Raw genomic sequence first — 22,258 nt, forward strand, 5'->3', positions numbered from 1 at the left:
CATCAAGGCAGGACTGATTTCAATATGTACTGTAGCTTATGATTAACAAAATGTAGAGGAGCATGTATCAGCGGGTAGCATTTTTCTTCTGTATTTTATCACACTCTTTGGGTCCTGCACTCTTGCAAGCACTGCAAACATCTTTGTTATTCATGTTAGACAAGTCGTCAAATTCTTGATCATGTTTGACACACATTCAAGGACTAAGCACAGTTAAAATCTGGGTATCTAACATCAAAATTAAATAGCATGTGACGTTCCCAGCCAAAACAAGGAAATTCATTAATGCCCGGCCCTTTCAGCTTCCTAACAATTTAGGGGTCGAATGAAGGTGCTCTTACCTTTAGTCAAAGGACGAGGAGACCCCTGCTGTCTCAATCCCAGACTGGTGACTATGCAGAAGAATCCAACAGCGAAGTGGGATTTTGCAGTGCTTTATGAGACTGATTGTGTATACAGTAAATACATTTTCTTTTGTGGAAGTTTATTTATTTATTTACTGATCCTATTAATATTAAACCTATTAATTCTGATTTACATTTTTTGTTTGTACTTGTTTATACTAAAAAGAAATAGTGGCTGAAAAGTGGGATTTAATGTGTTACCAATGAAAGAACTACATTAAGCAAAAATAATGGTGTTACTGTTTCTATGCATAATTAGCTTGATTACAGTTATTAAAGTCTTGGCAACAGGGTTAATTATGTTAATGTAGTTCTAGGCTGTGCATACTAGACCAGAACCTAATTGTTTTTCACAAAGGAATTTAATATCTTTTAGTTAAATAGCAGTGCATTTTATATGCAACTGGCGTTTAGCTCAGGCCCTGTTTAAAAGCTAATCAGTTTTCATTAAAGGACTTTTGCATATTATTATTATTATTATTATGCAATTGATGTTAATAATAGTTATAAAATGTTGACAGCAACTCTTTTAGAATAACATTTTTAAAAGTCCATCCTATGAATATGGATACACCATTTAAAACAACATGTCAATTGTTTAAACAGTTTATTATTATTTGTTTATTTAGCAGAAACCTTTATCTAAAGCGACTTACAGAAACGGGTGTATGAACTATGCATCAGCTGCAGAGTCACTTATAACAACGTCTCACCCGAAAGAAAGAGCACAAGGAGGTTAAGTGACTTGCTCTGGGTCACACACCGAGCCAGGATTTGAACCAGGGATCTCTACCACCCCTTTGCTTTAACCATTGGACCACATTAAAACACGGGACCACATACTCTAAAATGTTACCCTTCACTGATACAAAAAGAAATCCCATAGAAATCAGTTAATGCAATCATTATTTTAGGTGTAATTCTTTTATTTATTTTTTAACAATTCAACATGAACCATGCACTTAATCGCTACTGTATTATACAATAGATATTGATATCATCTTAGAGAACAAAGATAGTTTTGCAATACACACTGTCGCGCTGCCTAACCAGTGAACTGGTCATTTGCTTTTAGGGAAGCTTGCAGGATTGAAAAAGCTGGTAGCCTGTACAGTAAATCTGACTGTGTTGACGTCTGAATGCCTAGAAGTCGTCTGCTGTGAGACAATGCAGCAACACCAGCCAACAGAGCATGCCATGAAACCACTTCAATACTGCCCTCAGTATGCTTCAGACAACAAACTGCTTATGAACTGGAAAATAAAGAAATACTTATCTGTAATGAAGATAACAAATTAAAATGGAAAACGGAATCTTTGGAAATAAATTGAGCTGTCAATTCATTATTAATATAGGTCTACTATAACAAAGAGCTTTATTTAACAGTTTCTGAAAGTTTGATGAATTAACAAATGCTAATATTTTTTTTTAGAAGTTGTGAATTGGTCCAAAGTGGATTATAATATAAACCAAGCAAATGTAAGATTAAGATGATGATGATGATGATGATTTGGTGGTCCAGTGGTTAAAGAAAGGGGCTTGTTACCAGGAGGTTCCACTGACACTGTTTGACCCTGAGCAAGTCACTTAACCTCCTTGTGCTCCGTTCTTTGGATGAGATATAAAACTGAGGTCCTATTGTAAGTGATTCTGTAGCAGCAGTTATGATGCATAGTTCACTCCCAAGTCTCTGTTAGTCACTTTGGATAAAAGCATCTGCTAATGGCTAAATCGTAATAAAAAATGGCATGATGATGCTAGTAGCATTACATTTAACAATACACTGAAATAACTAGTATATACACATTACAAATATAAATAGAATATACAATGAATTCACATTTGAAGAAAAACTCAAAACTTCAAACAGATAAACAAAAACATAAATCTGGGGCCTTAAAATAGAATGGGCTGAAATGCTATTTTGGTTTCAGTGATTTGAAATGGCGAGTTGGTTCTGTTTTTGTTTTGTTACAGTATACTGCTAATATTGAATAATGATTATGAGGCTAATACTTTATAGCTATCTCTTCATAGTTATATTTACACAGCTACATCAAAACATTGTGGGCAGGGTTTTAGATTAAAAGTATAAATTAGAATTAAAAAAAGTGGAAAAGAAACAGAAAATGTTTCACAGAAAGCAGTTTATTTTTAAAAGCCACTGCTGAAATCACAGCATGTGTTTCTATTGTCATTACAATCAGAACTTGTCAATAGCTTCCAGGGTATTGCATTATGCTTCAGCATTTATCTCTGGATCTTTTTTCTGCAAAGCATTAATTGACTTCAACCAACAGTGCAAAAATAATATGTTAACTTTTCCAAGATGATAGGCCTACTTGCATGAGCCGAAAGATTATTATGCATTTCCAGCAGGCTCAAAATAATTTTTCTTGCAAAATCAGTTTTGGGTACCGATATGTCTCTTTCTCTTTGAGCTCAGAACATAATAAACAGCAGACACACTAATACAATAATGATCCGATTCCGCAATCTGCTTTCATAGCGAGACACTTTGGCTCCAGTAATTAAAGGCTTGTTCAATAAATACAATATCCACCCATACACACAGCACTAGCAACAACCGGGGAAAGAAAGGACAGACATACACATACAGATAGAGAAGTGGTGCTCCTGTTATGCTGCTCTCCATATACTGTACATAAATATTTTCACTTGTAATGATTGCCATGAAAATAAATTGCTACAGTCCTCGTGAAAATAAATGTAGTAGTCCATTGTATCTGCAAAATAGTATCTTTTTAAATTCATATATTTGTTTATTATTTATTTACAAATAATATTGTTAGTTTCTTACGTTTTGTCATTTCTTCTTTTCTTTTACTTGTCTTTCTTTGATGTCCTCTTTCTATGTGTAGTCCAAGCACACACAGTTGTTACTTAGGACTGCTTTGCTTTTTATAGTGTGTTCAATTCTTAAAGTTTCTGATTGCGCCACTAAATAAACCTGGTTTTAGCGGGTCTTAACACAGTGCTTAGTCTATTTGGGACCCCATTGCGCTGTCATCAGAATTACTTCGGCGCTTTGTGATGGTGGTCCACTATGAAAGGCGCTATACAAAATAAAGATTGATTGATTGATGAATATGTTAATGATACCACACCCCTGAAATTATGCCGACATGTGGCGATGGGGCAGGCGCTACATAACGGTGCAGGACATGTCTTCAGAATACCATTTCAGCGCAGTGGGGTTTTGTTACATGTCGGCACCATTTTTGTGCCATAGAATCGGGGGCAAGCGACATTTGCGCTGTGATGAAAATTCAGCCCCATGATTTTTCAGCATTATATATATTTTTTTTAAGGATGATGTCTACACAAATCAAAAAAGGCTGGTCTCATTTTGCAAAGTTTTTTTATTTGAAGTGAGCTTAATGGTGAAAGGTACAGTTCAATACAAGTACAATAAACAACATCTTGTGTAAGCCACTTATCTAAAAAAAAAAATGCTTTTATAAAATGTATGCCTACTATTGACAGCTAGCCCTATAAAGAAAATGTGCATAAATGGATAACAAGCCATGGTTATTCTGGCCTAAATCTTTCACAGTAATCAAGGTTTTCCATAGTGCTTGTTACAGTTTTTACAGATTAAAGTACATTTTCCTGAAAATAAATTATTTTAAATAGGCAACCTCTAACAGGGAGGGGTGCTTATTTTCAACCAATTATGTATCATTAACTGTGCTGAAGGAACAGAATGGTTTTTCATACAATAAGAGGAAAAAAAAAACAGCAGACAATGAAACCAAGTGACTAAAAACATTCTGCTTAAATTGTTTTTTGGAAGTCAAGGCAACCTGACCCAATCATGCTTTGTACTAGAAAGCGTGACAAGAAAAAAAAAACAAAAAAAAAAAACCCACAACTCAAGAAACTACCGTTTCTTGACCAGTAGTATGCACACGGATGTTGATGTTAAAAACAGCTACAAAACACAAAGTACACACAAAAAATCGATATGTAATGTAAATACCAATTGATGGAGGGATCAAAATAAAGAAAAGATTGTGATCTACATTAAAACAAACCTACAGCAGAAGCAGCACTTGCGCGACACCAAACAGTTTTAAGTGGTGTTGCAACTTTAGGACCAAAATGCTATTAATAATATAGTAGTATTATTCAATACTGAAGACAAAAAATGGTATGATCACTGCCGTCCTCATTCAGTAAAGGCATGGTTTTGGTGGAAGAGGATGCATCATGGCTGGATCATGCTTGTTAAATAAAGGGTACTTGAGAAAACTGTTACCTTCCTTTTTAAGGTTTTAACAACATATTTCTGACATCACTTTTTTTCCCCTCAGTCAAATACATAATTTAAATTGATGCTTCCTGGTATTTATCACTTCCTGTGCACCATGGTCTGTCAGAGCCGAGGACAGTAATGAGAAAAAATGAAAATGCCCCAGGAAACATCAGTTTAAACCTTGAAATCAATTGCGGGTGATTAAATGATCTGCATACACAGAATTAAAAGTAATAAATCAAGCGAAAAACAAAAAGGTCTTCAGCACAACACTAGGTAAGAAAACTGATTTAAATGCTTGGTTATTACATCATTAAGATCTGATTTGCAAAATGAAAAACGGCACACAAAAATGTTGTGTCTTTATATTTTATTAACATATCTTACAATTTGTAATGTGTCCAAGTCACACTTTCTGATATTTAAATCAGAAAATCTGATTCAGCCCCTACAGTAATGTACTGTATTTATATTGTTCATTTATACAGGATAACACACAAAGAAACACTCTGCTTTCAATTACAATATGCACACACATCACTCTAGATTTTCTGTGTGAATGTTATTACACAAAGTGGGGCTTACAAAAATTCAGGAGGAAAAAAAATAGATGATCAGCTGCAGAATGCATAAATTCAAGTTGCTTTTTTACCCCTCCCCATCCAAAAAAACACACAAATGACAAAAGGAGGATTTTTTCCTCATCTCTCATTTATACACCAATAAAAGTGAGTAAATTGACTGAGTTATTTATATATATATATAATTGGTAAGAATCTACACAATCTTACAGAAAGTCTAGATTTAGAGGTTCAAATAAACTTGTATACATTACTTAAAACCAGAAATCTTAAAAGTAAGATACATAATTCAGTAACATTTCATGTTCTATTGCTGTTACAGCTACATGATTTGCTTGAATTAATTTTTTCTCCTGCATCATATTTTTATTATTAGTTAATTGTTTATGAATGATGCTGGAATGATAGTTTGGAAACCCATCTATTTCAGCAGTAACATACACTTCCACTGCAGTAGGCCTTAACCCTGTGCAGAAAGCACTGCTTCTTGTGGGCATGCTGATTAATGCCAAGAGTAAAGGTGGGTTTGTGTCTATAAAGATATGGGATGAAGACTCGTTCTACTTTGGCCATGAGCAGCCATCAGATAAGTGATTTTTTGGGTTCACTGTAACATAACCTGCAACCAAGACTATTAATGCACATCCAACCACCTGCTCGTGAATCTAAAAATAGAATTCTAGAAAGAAAACAATGGAATCCATCGCTGCATTTGACTATTCATCTAGTAAGCATTAGCTAGGTACATAGAGCAAAAATATATTCTGGATCTTTAGGTGTTATCCCATTCCAGGCTCTTCAGCAGTTACAATGCTAGAATCCAACTAAGCATCAGAACATACATCATCCCCATATTAAAGGAGACCACACCACCACTGCATGGCAAAATCCATAGTGGATATTTCATAGCCGCTCCATTCCTGCTTACTATACCGTATGTACCCTGGAAGATACATATACATTGTTCAGTCACCAGAACCATCTCTGGGATTTTTTTCTGTTTGGGAAATCATGCAGAAAAAAGTAGTGATTACACTGCACAAATACAATACAGATGAAACTTGAGAGATGACAGGAAAATACCTGAATAAAAAGAGTTTCATTTACAGGACAGTCTGCACATTTCCAATTAAATCATTCTGAAACACACATTTGGTTGGTAATGAAAGGCAGGCATGCATGGCAGTAATTAGGACCTGCCATGTTCGGTGTCTTACAAAAACTGGTAAATACAGTACAATCTATATGCTACTATCACTAGTAATTAACCAAATTGTTGTGGTAATTCATTTCTTAGCAAAAAAAAAAAAAAACCTTTACAAAAGATAAAATGCATTGTATAACATTAACAGCAGTGTGCTATAACTAATTTTGCTTATTAACCTGCAGCAAACAAAAAATACATTTCCTGAGGATGAATTACAATTAGTCCTTTATGTTGAGCCTTCATGATTTTATACAGTTCTGCATTTGTGGTGTCCACCCAATGTTCTACCAAACCACCTCATCAATATAAAGCAAATCACACACAGACAAATTAGTCCGTCAATATAATTTCAGTTGGAGCTCACAAACCTAGATTAAGAATAGAAAGCACTTCAATGAAAGCTAAATAAATTAGTCAAGAAAAGGGATATATATTCTAGTAGCAGGAAACATGCGAATAGCATTTCTTCTGACACATTTAACTCCTAATCATAATTCAGGTTTTCAATGTAACCTAACAGTGTCTGAGTGTCAGATCAGAGTATTTGCTACAAACCCCATTCAACTCATTTAAGCAAGATCAGACCATCTGGGCAAATTTAGTTCTGGTTGTAAAATAACAAACAGCTGCTGGTATCAACTTTTAACTAGTACTGTAAATATGGGTCTACCTTATAAAAAACATCTCCCATTTTCTTGGGCATGTACAGAACAAATATATTTTACTGTGTATCCTTTAAAAATTCACACGGCCTGGGGGGGAAGGTTGTGCTTAAAACACGTCATTGCTTACTCCCACACCCCCTCCAAACATTAAGGTTTAAATTAAACACTTCTAACCCATTCTTTATGCATGATTGTACACATGAGGATTCCTTCTCAGGTGCCATGGCTATGGCAGTAGCACTTCCTGGCTATGTATATGGTTCACAATATTAGGTATGTAAAAGGATTTCAGAAAAACATTTTATTTTTCTATATAAATCTCTTCCCACAGAAGATGCACTACAATCCGTTGTAATGAGGACCCCATCTCTTATTGATGTGATCGAACGTGTGAGAAACCCACTGCTGCTCCAAGACTTTGTACCTTTCTTCACATAAATACAGTGGCTTGCCCCGTCTAAAAACATAAAAGGTTAGATTTTTTAAACACACTTTCAGTTTCATACATAATTAAATTATAATTTAAACATTACTGCCTAAATACAGTAAATCTTATACAGTACACTGCAGTAAGTAAATATTATGTGTATCAAACTGGGAAAATGATTAACACTGTCTGGGTAAGTGTCCAGCCATTATTGAGTTACAAAATGGACCACCACTCCTTAAAATGTCATTATTTTGAAGGCTTTAAAAGTATACCAAAAAAATACAAACTACAAATTACAATGTATAAAAAAAAAAAAAAAAAATCTGGTCACTTCTAATATAAATTGTAAAATATAAACTTTTGTTAAATATAATTAATTTGATTCTCATTTGATCATATATTTGAAATTGGTTCAAACTGTTACTAAAGTAATGTTAAGCAAATTAAAAATAAATGTTTTTATTAGTGGGCACACAACACTGCCCGTTGCATTAGTTTAGAAAGATGTTAATGTATAACCCTTAGCTCAAAATGAACAATGTTTATCAACAGTTAATAAACTATAAAAGTGGCCCTTAAAATAAAGCATGACCTAATTTTTTCTTTAGCTGGGTGGTCTTCAACCCCTGCTGTTATGTGGTTCAGAAGACATTCCAGTCACAAGTAATTGCTTCCTTTTTTTGCTTGTGTGCACACATTGTTTTCAGACGCACAGTGCTTCAAAGAAAGACAGCTGATCTTTCTCAGGACAGCTGCATGAATGCTCTTGAAAAGAACAATTCAACCTAAAATGATGGACTTACAGGAATTTTAAATTAATCTAGGTGTACAATTTTTATCATGCTCTGAGATGACATTTAATGAAACTCTCTGCTTTCCAGTTCCCACACTGCACCTTACTGCAGGTTTATATGACACTATATTTATTTTAAAGGATCCTAGTTTTACAAGGAGTCCCTCATGGTCACAAGTCTGTAAAGACAATTCAACGTAGTAAACCGCATTATGTTGTTTGCAATGATAACGGGTTAATCATCATAAAAGGTAAAGGGATGCTTGAGAATAAGAAAATTACCTGAGGTCTCTGTCCTCTTCACCATGGGCATCAAGGTAGACAGCTCCCCAAAGGCAAAAGCGATGCCCTCGAATGATAATGATTACCGAAGCATTGATCAGCAGAAATATTCCTGTTGCTGCCCCACAGTGCTGGGAGTGCTAAAAAAACATTAAATAAATGGTAGTTAAATATTTCAGCTTTCAAAATGCATTTTGTAAATTTAAGGAAAGCTGGCTAAAACCTAAAGGTCATGAGTGAGTATGTGTGTAAAGTATGTTTTCATTGATATTTAAAACACATCAAATTTCTTGTGGTACCTGAATGGTAATTGCTAATAAAATGCATTGCCATTGATGCTACAGTAATTTGTATGCAACATATTGTTTCAGAAAGTACAGTACTTACCAGAACACATTCACAGCAATTCTGTTGTTTGCAACAGAGTCCCTTCAGGCACACGAAGGTACCACAAACTAGACAGAGTGCAGGATCCTTGGGCACCTTATTGCAGAAGGTACAAGCCTTTCTGTGATAATATTGGAAGATGGTGTTGTAATTCTCAGGTAAGTGGAGGAGACGTGGTGCAGTCCAATGAGGATCCTGGACAACCAAAGTCTACAGGAAATAACATATATAGCAAATGCAGGGTTATATTTCAATTGACAATTCTGTAGAAATGTTTTCTGAATAAATAAATCTACCAAAACACCAGTGATAGTTGCAGTAACTATATCATTGATACCCCGGAGTCACAATTTTCACAATTGTAAAATGTATTGAATAGATTTTTGAAAACACACCAAATCTCTTCCAAAGTAGTGTCATGTGGTCAAGAAATCCTACAAATAACTACAAATAAGATCTCAGAAGATAAATATACCAGCCTGTCACAGTCTACCTTGGGTGATTATTAAAACAGTACTCTGACATGTAATAAAAAGTCTCTTGTCTAGGAAAGTGTAATTTAGGTACACTGATCCAGAGATCAATACAAGTAGCAGCAAATTTAATGTAAGAGTTAACAACTGGATCCTAATAACTTTTGACAGATTCATCTTTTTAAATGTGTTAACTTTTTCTAGGCAACATAACCTTTTTTTTACAGAAATTAGAAATGCATTTTGTGTCCTACTTTTACAGCTCAAAAGTTTAGGCTTTATCACATTTTTAGAGCATTCTATACCGATAGATGTCTTTATACCAACAAATGTTTTTCTACACCTTTCACTGGGATCTGTCACAGCTCAAGCTGTTAAGATCTTTCATTTACTCAAGTGTCACTTCCACTGTTCTCCTCACACATTTCCCATCAATCTGTGTGAAAGCTATGCTAATCCACTCCAAGCCTCAATCAGTGCTGATTTTATTCACTGCCTCTCTTCTCTAAACCTTCAACCAATTGATTTTGAAACCAGGTGACAAAGGCGTCTGCGATTGACTGGCTTTTGACTGCCTTAAATGGTAATAAATCCACAATCCCCATAAGCTTTTTTTTTTTTTTTTGGTCTCAGGTGGAAACTATTTTCTAACTTAATGCTTTTTTTTATAGCAGATAATTCTGTCAACAGCTGGGCACTGATACCAGAAGTCATTTAGCATTTGCTATACACATACAAGCTTTGTAAGACGCACAAATTCAGATGTAGGTTTTCTTTTCAAAGCTGGTAACCTGAATTATAAAAGCTAAGTAGTGACTAAATCAGCCAGGTAGTTCAGTATAGTTTAAATTTTTAGCAATTTTATTCTTAACACAAATTAAACAGCAAGGAGCAATTTTATGTTAAGATTTATAATATAGAGCAGGATATTTAACCCACCGCTGTTTAGATTAATGATATACACACCTACATAATGTCAAAATTATCCAATATACAAATTACACAGAAGGCAACTTAACTGAATGAAGATTTCTTCTGTAATTTTACAGTAATTTTATTCTAGTTGCCAATAAAACATAATGTTAAAACGGTTATATATTACAGCTCTTGTTCCAATAACCACATGCTGCTTTTTGTTTTCTCTCATTACTCTTACCACGGCATGCTCTGCATTAATGTCTGCAAATTCTGTTACTTCTGAGCACCACTGTGATATTATCTCAAATGCCGAGACCGACCAATCAAGGCAAGAGGCACTGTGTAACTGGTTTGATGGCTGAAAAGCTGATGGCAGTATCCCCAGACAGTTTGCCAGCACCGGAAATTCCTCTTCACTCTAAAAGATTAAACAGAATTACATGGATTGAAAGGACTTTTCATTAGGGGTGTCTCATTTAAGTTTTGCTTTTTAGCAAAATAGTCCATCATGGATGATCATTTTATCTTTTTACAATTTGTTCAACAAAGTGTACCATGACCTTCATATTGTAGTAAGTATTGTATTGTGAGTTTAGTGTAAGTAAGTCATACACTAGTGTTAAAGAATAATGATATCTTACAGTGCAAGCAGAATTCAAGATGCATGTGTGTTTGTAAGGGGCATGACTGCATTGCATGTGACCCCAGTGTCTGTCTCCAACTAAGACGACATATATTTTGTCAGTGTGGCAACCCTCCTTAAAAACAACTGTCTGTATGCAGTCACAACAGGGGAAACCTCTGAAGCAAAAGGTAAGGTGTAATAGAAACCAACCAAGCACCGAGGTGTGTTCATAATAAAGCAGCTCGACCTGTGCATTTGAGGTAATCATGGATAAAAGGACACAAACTGAGATTAATGACACAATTCAATTCAAATTTAATTGGAAAAAAAGGATCTAGGAAAATATAAAACTCACACAATAAAAATGTATCCATTTCTTTTTTGATTTGTTGAATAAATTAAAAGCAGCCTCCATTTGCACCATGAACTGTATGAATTCATAAATACTTTTCCAAGCTCTTTAAGCGGGCCAAAGTAACAAAAGTCCCTCCAACTGTCTGTCTCTCTTGCTGTTTTACTAACATAAACAAACAAGCATACAATTTCTTGTGCGACACCCATAATTGTATTTGAGCTTGGGAACTGTGAAATAAAGACATGCAAGAAATATGGGGCCAATATCTCAGTGCTTGGTCTTTATTATCTGGAAACAAAAAAAGTCAACCAACTAGAAAGCCAAGGCTCTTTTTGAAACTGTCTCCAAGACTATTTGAATTAGTAGTCAGTTTTGGAAAGAAAACTTGTGAAACCTTGAGGGGGAGGGGAACATACTTGTTTGTTTGTACATAACATGTTTTGAAATATACTGTACCAGGCAACTAGGTAAATCATCCCCGAAGAGGTGGTGCTGAAGAAGGCTGCTGATCCTGAGGAACGGTAAGCAGAACTGCTGAAGAGCATACTCTATGGACTGAGGGGACCATATACTGGAACTTATCTTTAAAAAAAAATAAAAAATACAAACACAAAAACACAAACACTCAATAACTAGAGAATGCATCACACTGGATATGTGGTTTTCTAGATTTATGTAAAACAAACAAACGAATGGACGAATGGTTGTGTCCACTATATCCTTGGTACATGCAACCCATTTTAGTAATACAATATACTGTAAATATCCTGTGCGTACTGTAAATACAATATTAGAGCTAGAGTATCAGTATTATGAAAAGTAGATCACCATGACCTATATAAATCTTTTATATAGAGTATTTACCTAAGTTTCATCAAAATTGGACAAGTGGTTCATATGTAAAGCATGACAAAACTATAGGGATATAATGGGTGACTTACCATTGATATTTCCTCAGTTGCCACTTCATAAAAACGATTCCCTTTGGACAGTTCGCTTATCCCATGACTCAGTAACACCTCCCAGGACTTTTCTGCATCAGATGTATGCTGTGGAATATATAAAACATATTAACTCCATATTGGACATAATAAATCATCACAGCCTAACATACATTTTAAACCATAAGTATTTTTTACAGAAGGGGCTGCAAAATGATTGCAACATTTTTTTTTTCTTAAACTAAATAACAAAAGCATATTTCTTATCATCAAAGCTGCTTTTAGTGATTCATTACAGCTGTTTGCTGAATATTTAGTCTTGACAAATAAATGGTATTATTTAATAATGTAAACAAAGACATTGACTGCAAGAATTCTTTTTCTTTTTTTTTTTATATAAATTTAGTCGTTGCCAATTATTTTTATTATTTTCTCCCAATTTGGAATGGCCGATTATATTTTATTATGCACAGCTCACCGCTACCACCCCTGCGCTGACTCGGGAGGGCGAAGACAAACACACACTGTCCTCCGAAGCGTGTGCCGTCAGCCGACCGCTTTTTTTCACACTGCGAACTCACCATGCAGCCACCCAAGAGCTACAGCGTCGGAGGACAACGCAGCTCTTGGGCAGCTTACAGGCAAGCCCGCAGGTGCCCGGCCAGACTACAGGGGTCGCTGGTGCGCGGTGAGCCGAGGACCCCCTGGCCGACCTAACCCTCCCTCCCCATGGGTGACGCTCGGCCAATTGTGCGCCGCCCCCTGGGAGCTCCCGTCCTCAGTCGGCAAAGGAATAGCCTGGACTCGAACTCGCAACGTCCAGACTATAGGGCGCATCCTGCACTCTACGCAAGTGCTTTTACTGGATGCGCCACTCGGGAGCCCATAACTCTTTTTTATACAATAAAATATTTGACTGTAGATAAGAGCTGAAACATGTGTTCAGATAAAATCCAACTGGTTCTACTAATATTTTATGTGGGGTAAAGCAGCCAGCATTTATCAAGCAGACGGTAAGAGAATATAAACTGGCAGCACTCTTATCTATCTCTGGGTTTTCTGTCATAGATTTATAGCCCAGGAATGTACTGTCACTGATTCTTTTTCTGGAATACGGAGAAAGAAACAGTCTTTGTTAAGACATCAAGATTTTTTTTTTTCTTTCTTTAAATTTAGTTGTAGCCAATTATTTTTACCCAGTTTTCTCCCCAATTTACAATCACCAATTGTGTTGTTATTAATCCCGGTTCACCGCTGCAACCCCCTGGCGACTTGGGAAACGGAGGCTGAAACACGCGTCCACTGCGGATCCACAGCGAAGCCATCAGACCTATAGTGCCGGAGGACAACACAGATCTGAATGGCTCCGCTGCAGACCCGCAAGCGCCCTATCAGCCACAGGGGTCGCTGGTACGCGGTGAACCGTGGATTGAACTGCCGACTTACACCCTTCCCGGGCGGCGCTCGGCCAATTGTGCACCCCCCCCCGGGAACCCCAGGTCACGGTCGGCAGTGACATAGCCTGGATTCGAACCTGCGATCTCCAGGCTATAGGGCGCATCCTGCAGTCCACGCGGAGCGCCTTTACTAGATGCACCACTCGGGAGTCCCTGATTTCAAGCTTTTTAAAAAAAACTTGCAATTTAACCACAAGAGTGACTTTTTTTACAAATAGGATTGTATTCACAATCAATATCAAAAGGGAGACAATTGTCTGAAAGCTTAATTGTTTATAAAAATAGACAGTTGTTCTGCTCGGCAGATTAATGCACCCTAAAAGATAAATTTAGCTATAGATAATAGTTGTTGTCCACCAGTTTAATTTCTACTTTAACAAAGCCTTATATAGTTATAATATGGTCTTAATACCAATGTAAAACTCTGTGGCGTTCACTCACTATAAATGTAATTACTGAAATACAGAATATCGCTGTTTATACAGAATAAATAGCGCAATGAAACTGTGCTTCATGTTGAATCTTAGAAAATATCTCATGTTACTTCCCACTCTAAAAATCACACAGAATGTTACACTGTGAAGTTGAGTAATAAGGAATCTACTGCAGTCCAAAAAAAATCGCACATTAGTATTACCTTCTTAAGTGCTCCAGAATTCTTCCATGCCAATCTCTCTTCTGCACTGAATTTAACTGAAAGGGCTGCAATGGCATGAATGTACTGTAACGTGTATAATACCTTCACAATGCAGGTAAAGTGTTCTGTAAAAAAAAAAATCATATAAATATGAAACGCAAGATCTTAAATAAATAAATACATAAATAATAATAATAATAATAATAATAATAATAATAATAATAATAATAATAATAATAATAATAATAATAATACACTTTTAAATGTCAGAAAAAAATCTAATGGAACAAATTAATTCAATATTTATTCAGCCTTTTGAAGAGTTTGTTATTTAAAATAATTAGCATTTAATAACCAGAATAAATGCTATGTTATATAGGGGTGGGCTTGTGGATAACATGGGAGTGACACTATTGCTCCATGGTCCCCCTTTTATTATTATTATTATTTTTATTACAGAGTTATTATTATTATTATTATTATTATTATTATTATTATTATTATTATTATTATTATTACGACTTACAGAGACTAGGGTGTGTGAACTATGCATCAGCTGCAGAGTCACTTACAATTACGTCTCACCCAAAAGACAGAGCACAAGGAGGTTAAGTGACTTGCTCAGGGGCACACAAGATAGCAGCCAGATATTTACTGGTAAAACATTGCACCTACAGTACTTTGAATGCTTTTTGCTGGTTCTGAACAAGGTATACTTGGAAATGAATGAATAAATAAATAAAATATTTATTTATTTATTTAACTAAATTTATTTTTTATTTATTTATTTGAATAAAAATACATAAAAAATGAGAGTAAACCTTTGTACAAGTTTTTTACGGGTTCAATAAATCGCCCCTGGAGAAAAATGATGGCGTGATAAATATGGAGATAAAGGGAGACGTTTTTTTTGATCCACTGTGATTTAGATTAAAACTACACTGCAATGTCTCTTAGCAGGCATGCCTGTGTAAAAAAAATAAAACTAGCAGCAGTTTAGAAAACATTATTTTCTTGTCCTCTGCTGATCCCAATTATAAAACCAAATAATGTACTGAAAACAGAGGAATATACAAAAAAAAGAGGAGCAGAAGAGTTCTCTTCCAGGGTATTCATTCCCTTAGGGAACTCAGCATAATAAAACGGTGCTGTTCACTCAAGCTTACATGACAGCAAAAAACAGACACAGGATAATGTGAGGACAATCAAAGCTGGAGATGATTGATACTGTGTGCTGGGAGAAAGGCTGTGCTTCCAGCAGGCAGCTCTACACAACAGCATGGAAGCAGCAGGCAGGGAAAAGTTAATGGTAAACGGTTTTGGAAAAATAAGAGAAAAAAGTATGCCAAGCTAAAAATCTAATTTTTCAATGCACTACTGTCTATATGAGACAGATATATTTCAAGATTGTAAACCGGCAGATTTCATTTTCTGAAGGCTGAATGTCTAAACGAGGTTCTCTAATGGATGTTTGGTTTCTGTACATATATTTTCTTAAAATTTTATTTTGGCTAAAATAAAGTCAATTACACTTTACTGCAAATGAAAACCCTTGTGTTGATACAGGAGACTGGCATTTTAATACGGCCAGTAAGGCATCTTAATTCAGAAACAGGGCTTTGATTCCTTTACTCATTTTTGGCAAGGTAGGCCATTCCCTGATAAACTCATTTTCACAAAACCAAAAAAAAAAAAAAAAGTTTTTAAAAGTATTTAAACTTCACTGGTACCACAGTTTTGCCTAAACTTCATTCTCCATTTCATATTCTAGTCACCCAGCAACACACATAGCTGATTCTGTATAATTTATTTCTAATGGCTTACACAGGTCTTTCTGCAAAAAAAATGAAGAAAAGGAAAAAGAAAAGAGAAACCTTGTTGACACACTGAGATGGGCAAAGCAGGAGGGGCTGTTGCCCCATCACGCAGCTTACATCTAGGAACTAAATCAGTTAGTGCAGTATTACTCTTATAAAGAGCAACACTACAAAACAAAGGAGCATGTAATAACTGTGTTAACATCCACAAAACTAAACCTAATGGAACGTACAATTCTGAGCACACCAAGGCATACGGAGTTGAAAAAAGTAAAAAGAAAAATGATTGAAATGACTTGTCATTTTAATTCCCATTTTACAGGGATACCCACTATTGAGTGTTTTGGAATATTGAAATTTAGCGTACTCCAACAATCAAGTCGGCTTATTTACTAAGTTTCCCTCACCTTTTGTCTTTACAGTGTAGGTCATGTAATTAAAAGACCATTCAGAACCACTTAGCCATCCTACCCTCCAACCTTCAATAAAAATCAAGGGATGTCCTGACCTCCATAATGAAGTTCTTTTGTAATAAGAGATTCCATTTGTGGCATTCTTTCTTTGTGAAGGACTGAGATCAATTTTCCATCTTGGAATGAACAGAATGAACAGTGTAATGGCATTTATTTAGGCTTAGTCAATGTGGAATTGAAAAAGATGCAAAGTGCACCTAAAGGCTAATAAGACCACTAATGTTGTTCTCAATGTTGAATCTGAAGGGCAACGAAAGACGGTCTGGTATTCTAAGTTGATATAATGCAAAGCTAAATGTGTACGTTAAAGAATTAAGTGGGCATCGAAATGTTATTACTTGTTCTACTAAGGTTTGTATCCGAGATTTTCTTATATGCATGAATATGACTTAACCGTCATATTTTTTTAACCGTCACTGATTAGTGTATATGTAGACTAGACATTGTCTTTTAGAATTTATTTTGCCTACCCTTTTATTTTAACAAATGTTTATAACAAACTTGACTTTTTTATTATTTTAAATTTTTATTGGAAAAAAGCCATATGAGCTACAATTCGCTCATTTACAACGGCTTCCAACATCAAATTACAATCACATAAAAACACGGAGCACACACACACGGCTTCTTCAGATAGTGGAACAACACATTTTCAAATTGAATTTTGGGAAGTCTCTGATCTAAGTCCCATTGGCAATGCATTCCAATCTGAAACTGCAGCAAAAGCAAAAGATTTCCTTCCAGTAGCACTTTTTACCATCAGTATTTTAAAATATTTGGTTCCACAAACATTTTGTAAGATGTAATCACAGATGAACTCCTGGAATAGATTACTCAAATAAAACAGGCAGTTTGTTAAACACCTCTTTAAAAAAGAATCTGATTCCAGTGAAAGTTCCTTCTATTATCAGGTGACAACAAGTTTAATCTGGAATACAAGGTACAGTGATGTTCTAAAGGAGTACACTGAAGAACAACTCTACAAATCCTGTTAAACAGTCAGTGCGTTTACATGAGCATAAGAATTCTGATATTTTTTGGAAAACTAATTCCGATACCAAAAGTCACGTAAACACAGTTTTCGGGAAAATGTATCCGAATATTCTGAAAGTCAGTTTTCGGAAAACAGCACCTAGAAATTTCCGATTAAATTTCCGAAAACTAACAAAATGTACAACATGTAAACACATTTTTCACAAAACTTATTGAAATAGCATACTGTCCATGTGCACACTTTGACCCTTTTCTCCTGCACGTGGTTTTAGAAAACAGAGAAAATAATAATAATCTGTAGTCAGTCTGCATGCATCCATTTGTCTAGTTAGGGATAAAGTAATACATTTGTCCGTATGTAAATAGCCCATATTGAAGCAGCAAATGTTTTCCAGCTTTAAAATGACATGATAATTTGAAATAATGTCTGCAAAAGAAACTGGTAATATAGAACAGGAAGAGCTGTTGGAAAGGTTGATTGCACATTTTGGGGAATCTGAATAGAGGTATAGGATAGTAATCTTTGAATTTAAGACCTGACACTTCGATAAAGCACTTGAGTTATTGGATTGGTCTCCGTTCTGTCGCAGAAATGTCCGGTCTGTTCAAATTGTACTTAGGCTACTACAGTACTTTGCATGTGAAAATATCCTGCATTTTCCGAAAACTTCAATCCATCTATACCACTGAATTCTAATTAGATTTTCTATCGTCATGTAAACACAGAAAAGTGACGTTTTAAGAAAATCAGTTTTATGATTAGTTTTTGGGAAACGCTTTGTCATGTAAACGTACTGATTGTGTCAATCTTCGTTAGCGACTCCTTACTAGCAGTCAAATAAATGACATCATTATAGTCCAGAACAGGAAACAAACATTGCTTAGCTAATTTAAACCTTGATGTAAAACTTAAGCAATGACGCTGGCCATACAACAATCCTTGTTTTCTCCCAGTTTTACTACTAATTTCTTTTATGTGTTTTTCAAATTTAAGAGTTGTATCAATATTGACACCTAAGTATTTAAAAGTATCAACTATCTCCAAAGGTGTATTATTACAAGTAACAATAATACAATTGGAATTATTGTTTTGTATCATTTTCTCTGAACCAAATAACATGATTTGTTTTTTATTTTCATTTAAAATCAAATCATTTTTATCAAACCAATCTTGAAGTTCAGAAAAGTCATTCCATAGTGTCTTAGTTAAATCATTGACATTGTCAGAGCTGTAATAAACCAGTGTTATCTGCATACATATGTACAGAACTTTTTTCTGCAGACAGTAGGTATTTCATTAATAAAAAAAAAAAAATAAGAGGTCCAACAATTGACCCCTGAGGGTCCAATCTAAGAACTTATATCGTTACTAGTCATTTTAGAGAAAAGATAACCCAATGACAAGGTGTCAGTATTTGAAAGACATGTTACTTCTATTGCAGTGAGCACATCTTGATTCCTGCAAGTCTTTTGAAAACAAGTCGGTGTTATTTCAAATTGCACTTTGATGGCTGGAATTTTATTTCTGGGATGGAAATCTAAAATGCAGGAAGGATTCGCTCAGGTAGCCCAACAAGGAGGCGGGTCTCGCCAAAGTGGGAAAGCGAGAGAACGGCAAAATAAAACATAAAACTTTAAGGTCAGGTCAAATTGTTTATAATTGACAAAAAATGACTGTACAACACTAACAGTGGTTATGTAGAAAAAAAACTCAGGCTACTAAATCTGCAGTTAACTACTGTGTCAAAGTTATTGAAATAAAATATACCTTGCTTAATCCAGAATATCGAATTTACATTTACATTTTGTTCATACACTGATTTTTTCTACGAGGAAGAGAGTGTAAACTAAACTACAGCTCTAATTTCTGCAGAGTATAGTATGCACATCTGAATGTAGCTAACAGTCATCAAGGAATTATATTTTACTAAAAATCATATGCAGCGGAATTACCAAAATGCCTATCTATCTATCTATCTATCTATCTATCTATCTATATACACACACATATTAGTTTTCATTGATATCAGTCAGTTTCTCTATCTCACGCTCAAAATTAACCAAGTAGATTATCTCTATAAAATGCAACATATGTTACAACATAAAAATCAGCTCCATTTACAATAGAAAACCACACGGGGAGCACATGTGGGAGGGGATTTGAAAAATACTAGCACCAACACACAAAGTAAATGGGTGGAGGTAGAACAGACACAAAATGAGAAAGGAGAAAGACAGAAGTCATAAACAGCCAATAGTTTTACAGCCAGTCACAAAGCAAGGTTTTTTCCTCCCCTGTGGCTGTATTTTCAATTTTCCTCAGCTATTTTCAATACTACCTCACTAAGACTCCAAAATCCTCAGGGCCCATCTCCACACAGCAATCTTGTGTCACTGTGCATGCATCTATTGAGCATTATAGTAATTATCATCTTTGAATACAACCGCCTATCACACATGATTGCTGCAATTTGAAGTTCTAAAATTCAACATAAATTACTATCTTTCCCCTCGAGCATTCAGTTGAGCTTGAAAGAACAAGCCGCCCCTGTACAGTTAACAGATGAAGGTCGTTTAAAGGACATGATTTCTTCCATAAAAGAACCTGATGGTTTTTCTAAGCCTTGTGTCGTTTTGCTACTAACTAAATGATAACGAGACGAGGAGACAAGGGACATTGATAAGAATGTCAAACATGCACAAGAGAATTTCAATTCAGCACTGATTTGCAAAGATAAGGTGCTGTCATTGAGAGTGTGCATCGGAAATGCTTCAACCTGCAGTCTCATCCTGTCAAGTTGAAAAGCCAGCACTACATGCAATTTACTTTTAAAAAAATAAAAAAATAAAACCAAAAACAGCAACATACCTTTGTGCAGGGGCTGTGGCATTGTTAAAACAAATATAATCAGCAAGGATGGAACATCTCTGAAAAGCAATGGGACCTCTGGTCGTTCATCATTGCATACACTACAAAAGAAAAACAAGACTTGAAATGTGCAACAAAAAATAGAGGGTTTAAATACATATTGCATAATACACTACATAAGGGTTTAGTATTTAAACTACAGTATGTGTGACAATTTGATGTGATAAACATGTTATCTCCAACAGTGGTGATAACATGTTGCAACAGATAATTATTATGGCAAAATCAATCAACAGTCACTGAATAACTTATTATACTTAAACCTAAAAATCTTAAATATGTAAGATTAAATATGTAAGACTCAATGGAAGTACCTTTCAACATGGACAGATATATGTACAGTACATACATTTTGTAGTCTTAAATTTATACATAACAAGTAGTGTAGTTTTTACATATAACCTAGTGACCTAAATTCTGAAATGCAATTCATCACTAAAACTTTCATAGATTAGTATCTTGTTCAAATGGATTCTTTTATGCAGAGTGCCTTCAATCTTTTTCCACCTTGAAAAGTATGTCTCTCGGGATTAAGGGATATAAAAGAACAATTACCATACAATAATTTCCAATTTAGAAAAAGTGATTTAGTTAGTCCCCCTATGCAATGCAAACAAACCTCTCTCTTACTGGATTAAACTGAACTTTTCTAATGTGATTAGCTGTATTTTTAATATAAAAATAAATCAGCTGGTGTAAAGGGTCTGTGAGGTTTATCCATATTCATGGCAACATGAATGACGCAGTGGCCCTAAACCTGGTAATACAGGGCCCAGCACTCAATCTACATTGAAATGATGCACTATTTGGTATTTACCCCCAGACAGATATAAATGTATTGTGCAAATTAACAATCTTTGAGAATTGTCCCAGAAGTCACTTGGTTCAGTAAAAACATGTGGTTATTTTACATACTCCCTTCAGGGATTGTTAATTTATTGCATCTCAAAAGTTATTGATTATAGCTTCCAGCAAAATGAGTTGCACATATGGTAAGAAGAATATCGGGCGGTGGGGAGTGTTATACTATTCAAAGCATGTTCTGCAACGTTCCAGATGATAAAGCTAGCAATGGTAATATTTTATATACATTTTTTATTTTAAACAAACGAACAGCTGGCTCCCACACAAGGTAACCAAGTAAGAAAATAAGAGCACTGTTCAGTGAAGGTACATTTTTACGAAGCACTCACTGTGAATCTCTTTTCTGAGTCAACTGTGTAAGACGGGTCCATGGGTTGTAGGCAGAGTCAATGCTGTAAAGGCGCATGTGCATTGCAAGCACATGAAACAACTGATCTGAAATGGCAACACGAAAAAATATGATGTTATTCAGTAAACCGTTTTTATAAATAATCCAAAACGCTGTTTTTTCTAAGCATCACCTCTGGCATTAAATCTGTGTTGAAGAGCTGACCAACACAATTAAACAGCACATTCAGCAGTACAACACCTCTTCATTGGCTTTTTTGACACCAAATAAAACAACTGAACTGTATTACAGCAGACACACTGACAGGTGCATTATATTTAACTCCATGACTGTTATTTAAACTAGTGAACAACAATCCTTTCCTGTAATGTTTCACAGATTTTTTTTTTGATTCTCAGT

The 22,258-nt window shown here is 35.2% G+C and overlaps 1 protein-coding gene across 2 annotated transcripts in view; it reads right to left on the minus strand.

Moving 5' to 3' along the window:
* Nucleotides 1-3,769: 3,769 nt before the first annotated feature.
* Nucleotides 3,770-22,258, minus strand: part of LOC117426637 (E3 ubiquitin-protein ligase ubr3-like) — a 74,017-nt gene continuing 55,528 nt past the window's right edge. For both annotated transcript variants that reach the window (XM_059033696.1, XM_059033695.1), the window contains 9 exons: nt 21,840-21,945; nt 20,587-20,687; nt 14,435-14,559; nt 12,341-12,448; nt 11,856-11,981; nt 10,658-10,837; nt 9,029-9,238; nt 8,642-8,781; nt 3,770-7,593 (listed from right to left, as the gene is read on the minus strand). In XM_059033696.1, coding sequence (XP_058889679.1) covers nt 7,476-7,593; nt 8,642-8,781; nt 9,029-9,238; nt 10,658-10,837; nt 11,856-11,981; nt 12,341-12,448; nt 14,435-14,559; nt 20,587-20,687; nt 21,840-21,945 — 1,214 coding nt within the window. In that variant the 3' untranslated portion in view covers nt 3,770-7,475. The remainder of the gene's footprint in view (nt 7,594-8,641; nt 8,782-9,028; nt 9,239-10,657; nt 10,838-11,855; nt 11,982-12,340; nt 12,449-14,434; nt 14,560-20,586; nt 20,688-21,839; nt 21,946-22,258) is intronic.

The sequence above is a fragment of the Acipenser ruthenus genome, chromosome 11 (assembly GCF_902713425.1).
Source record: "Acipenser ruthenus chromosome 11, fAciRut3.2 maternal haplotype, whole genome shotgun sequence".
NCBI lineage: Eukaryota > Metazoa > Chordata > Actinopteri > Acipenseriformes > Acipenseridae > Acipenser > Acipenser ruthenus.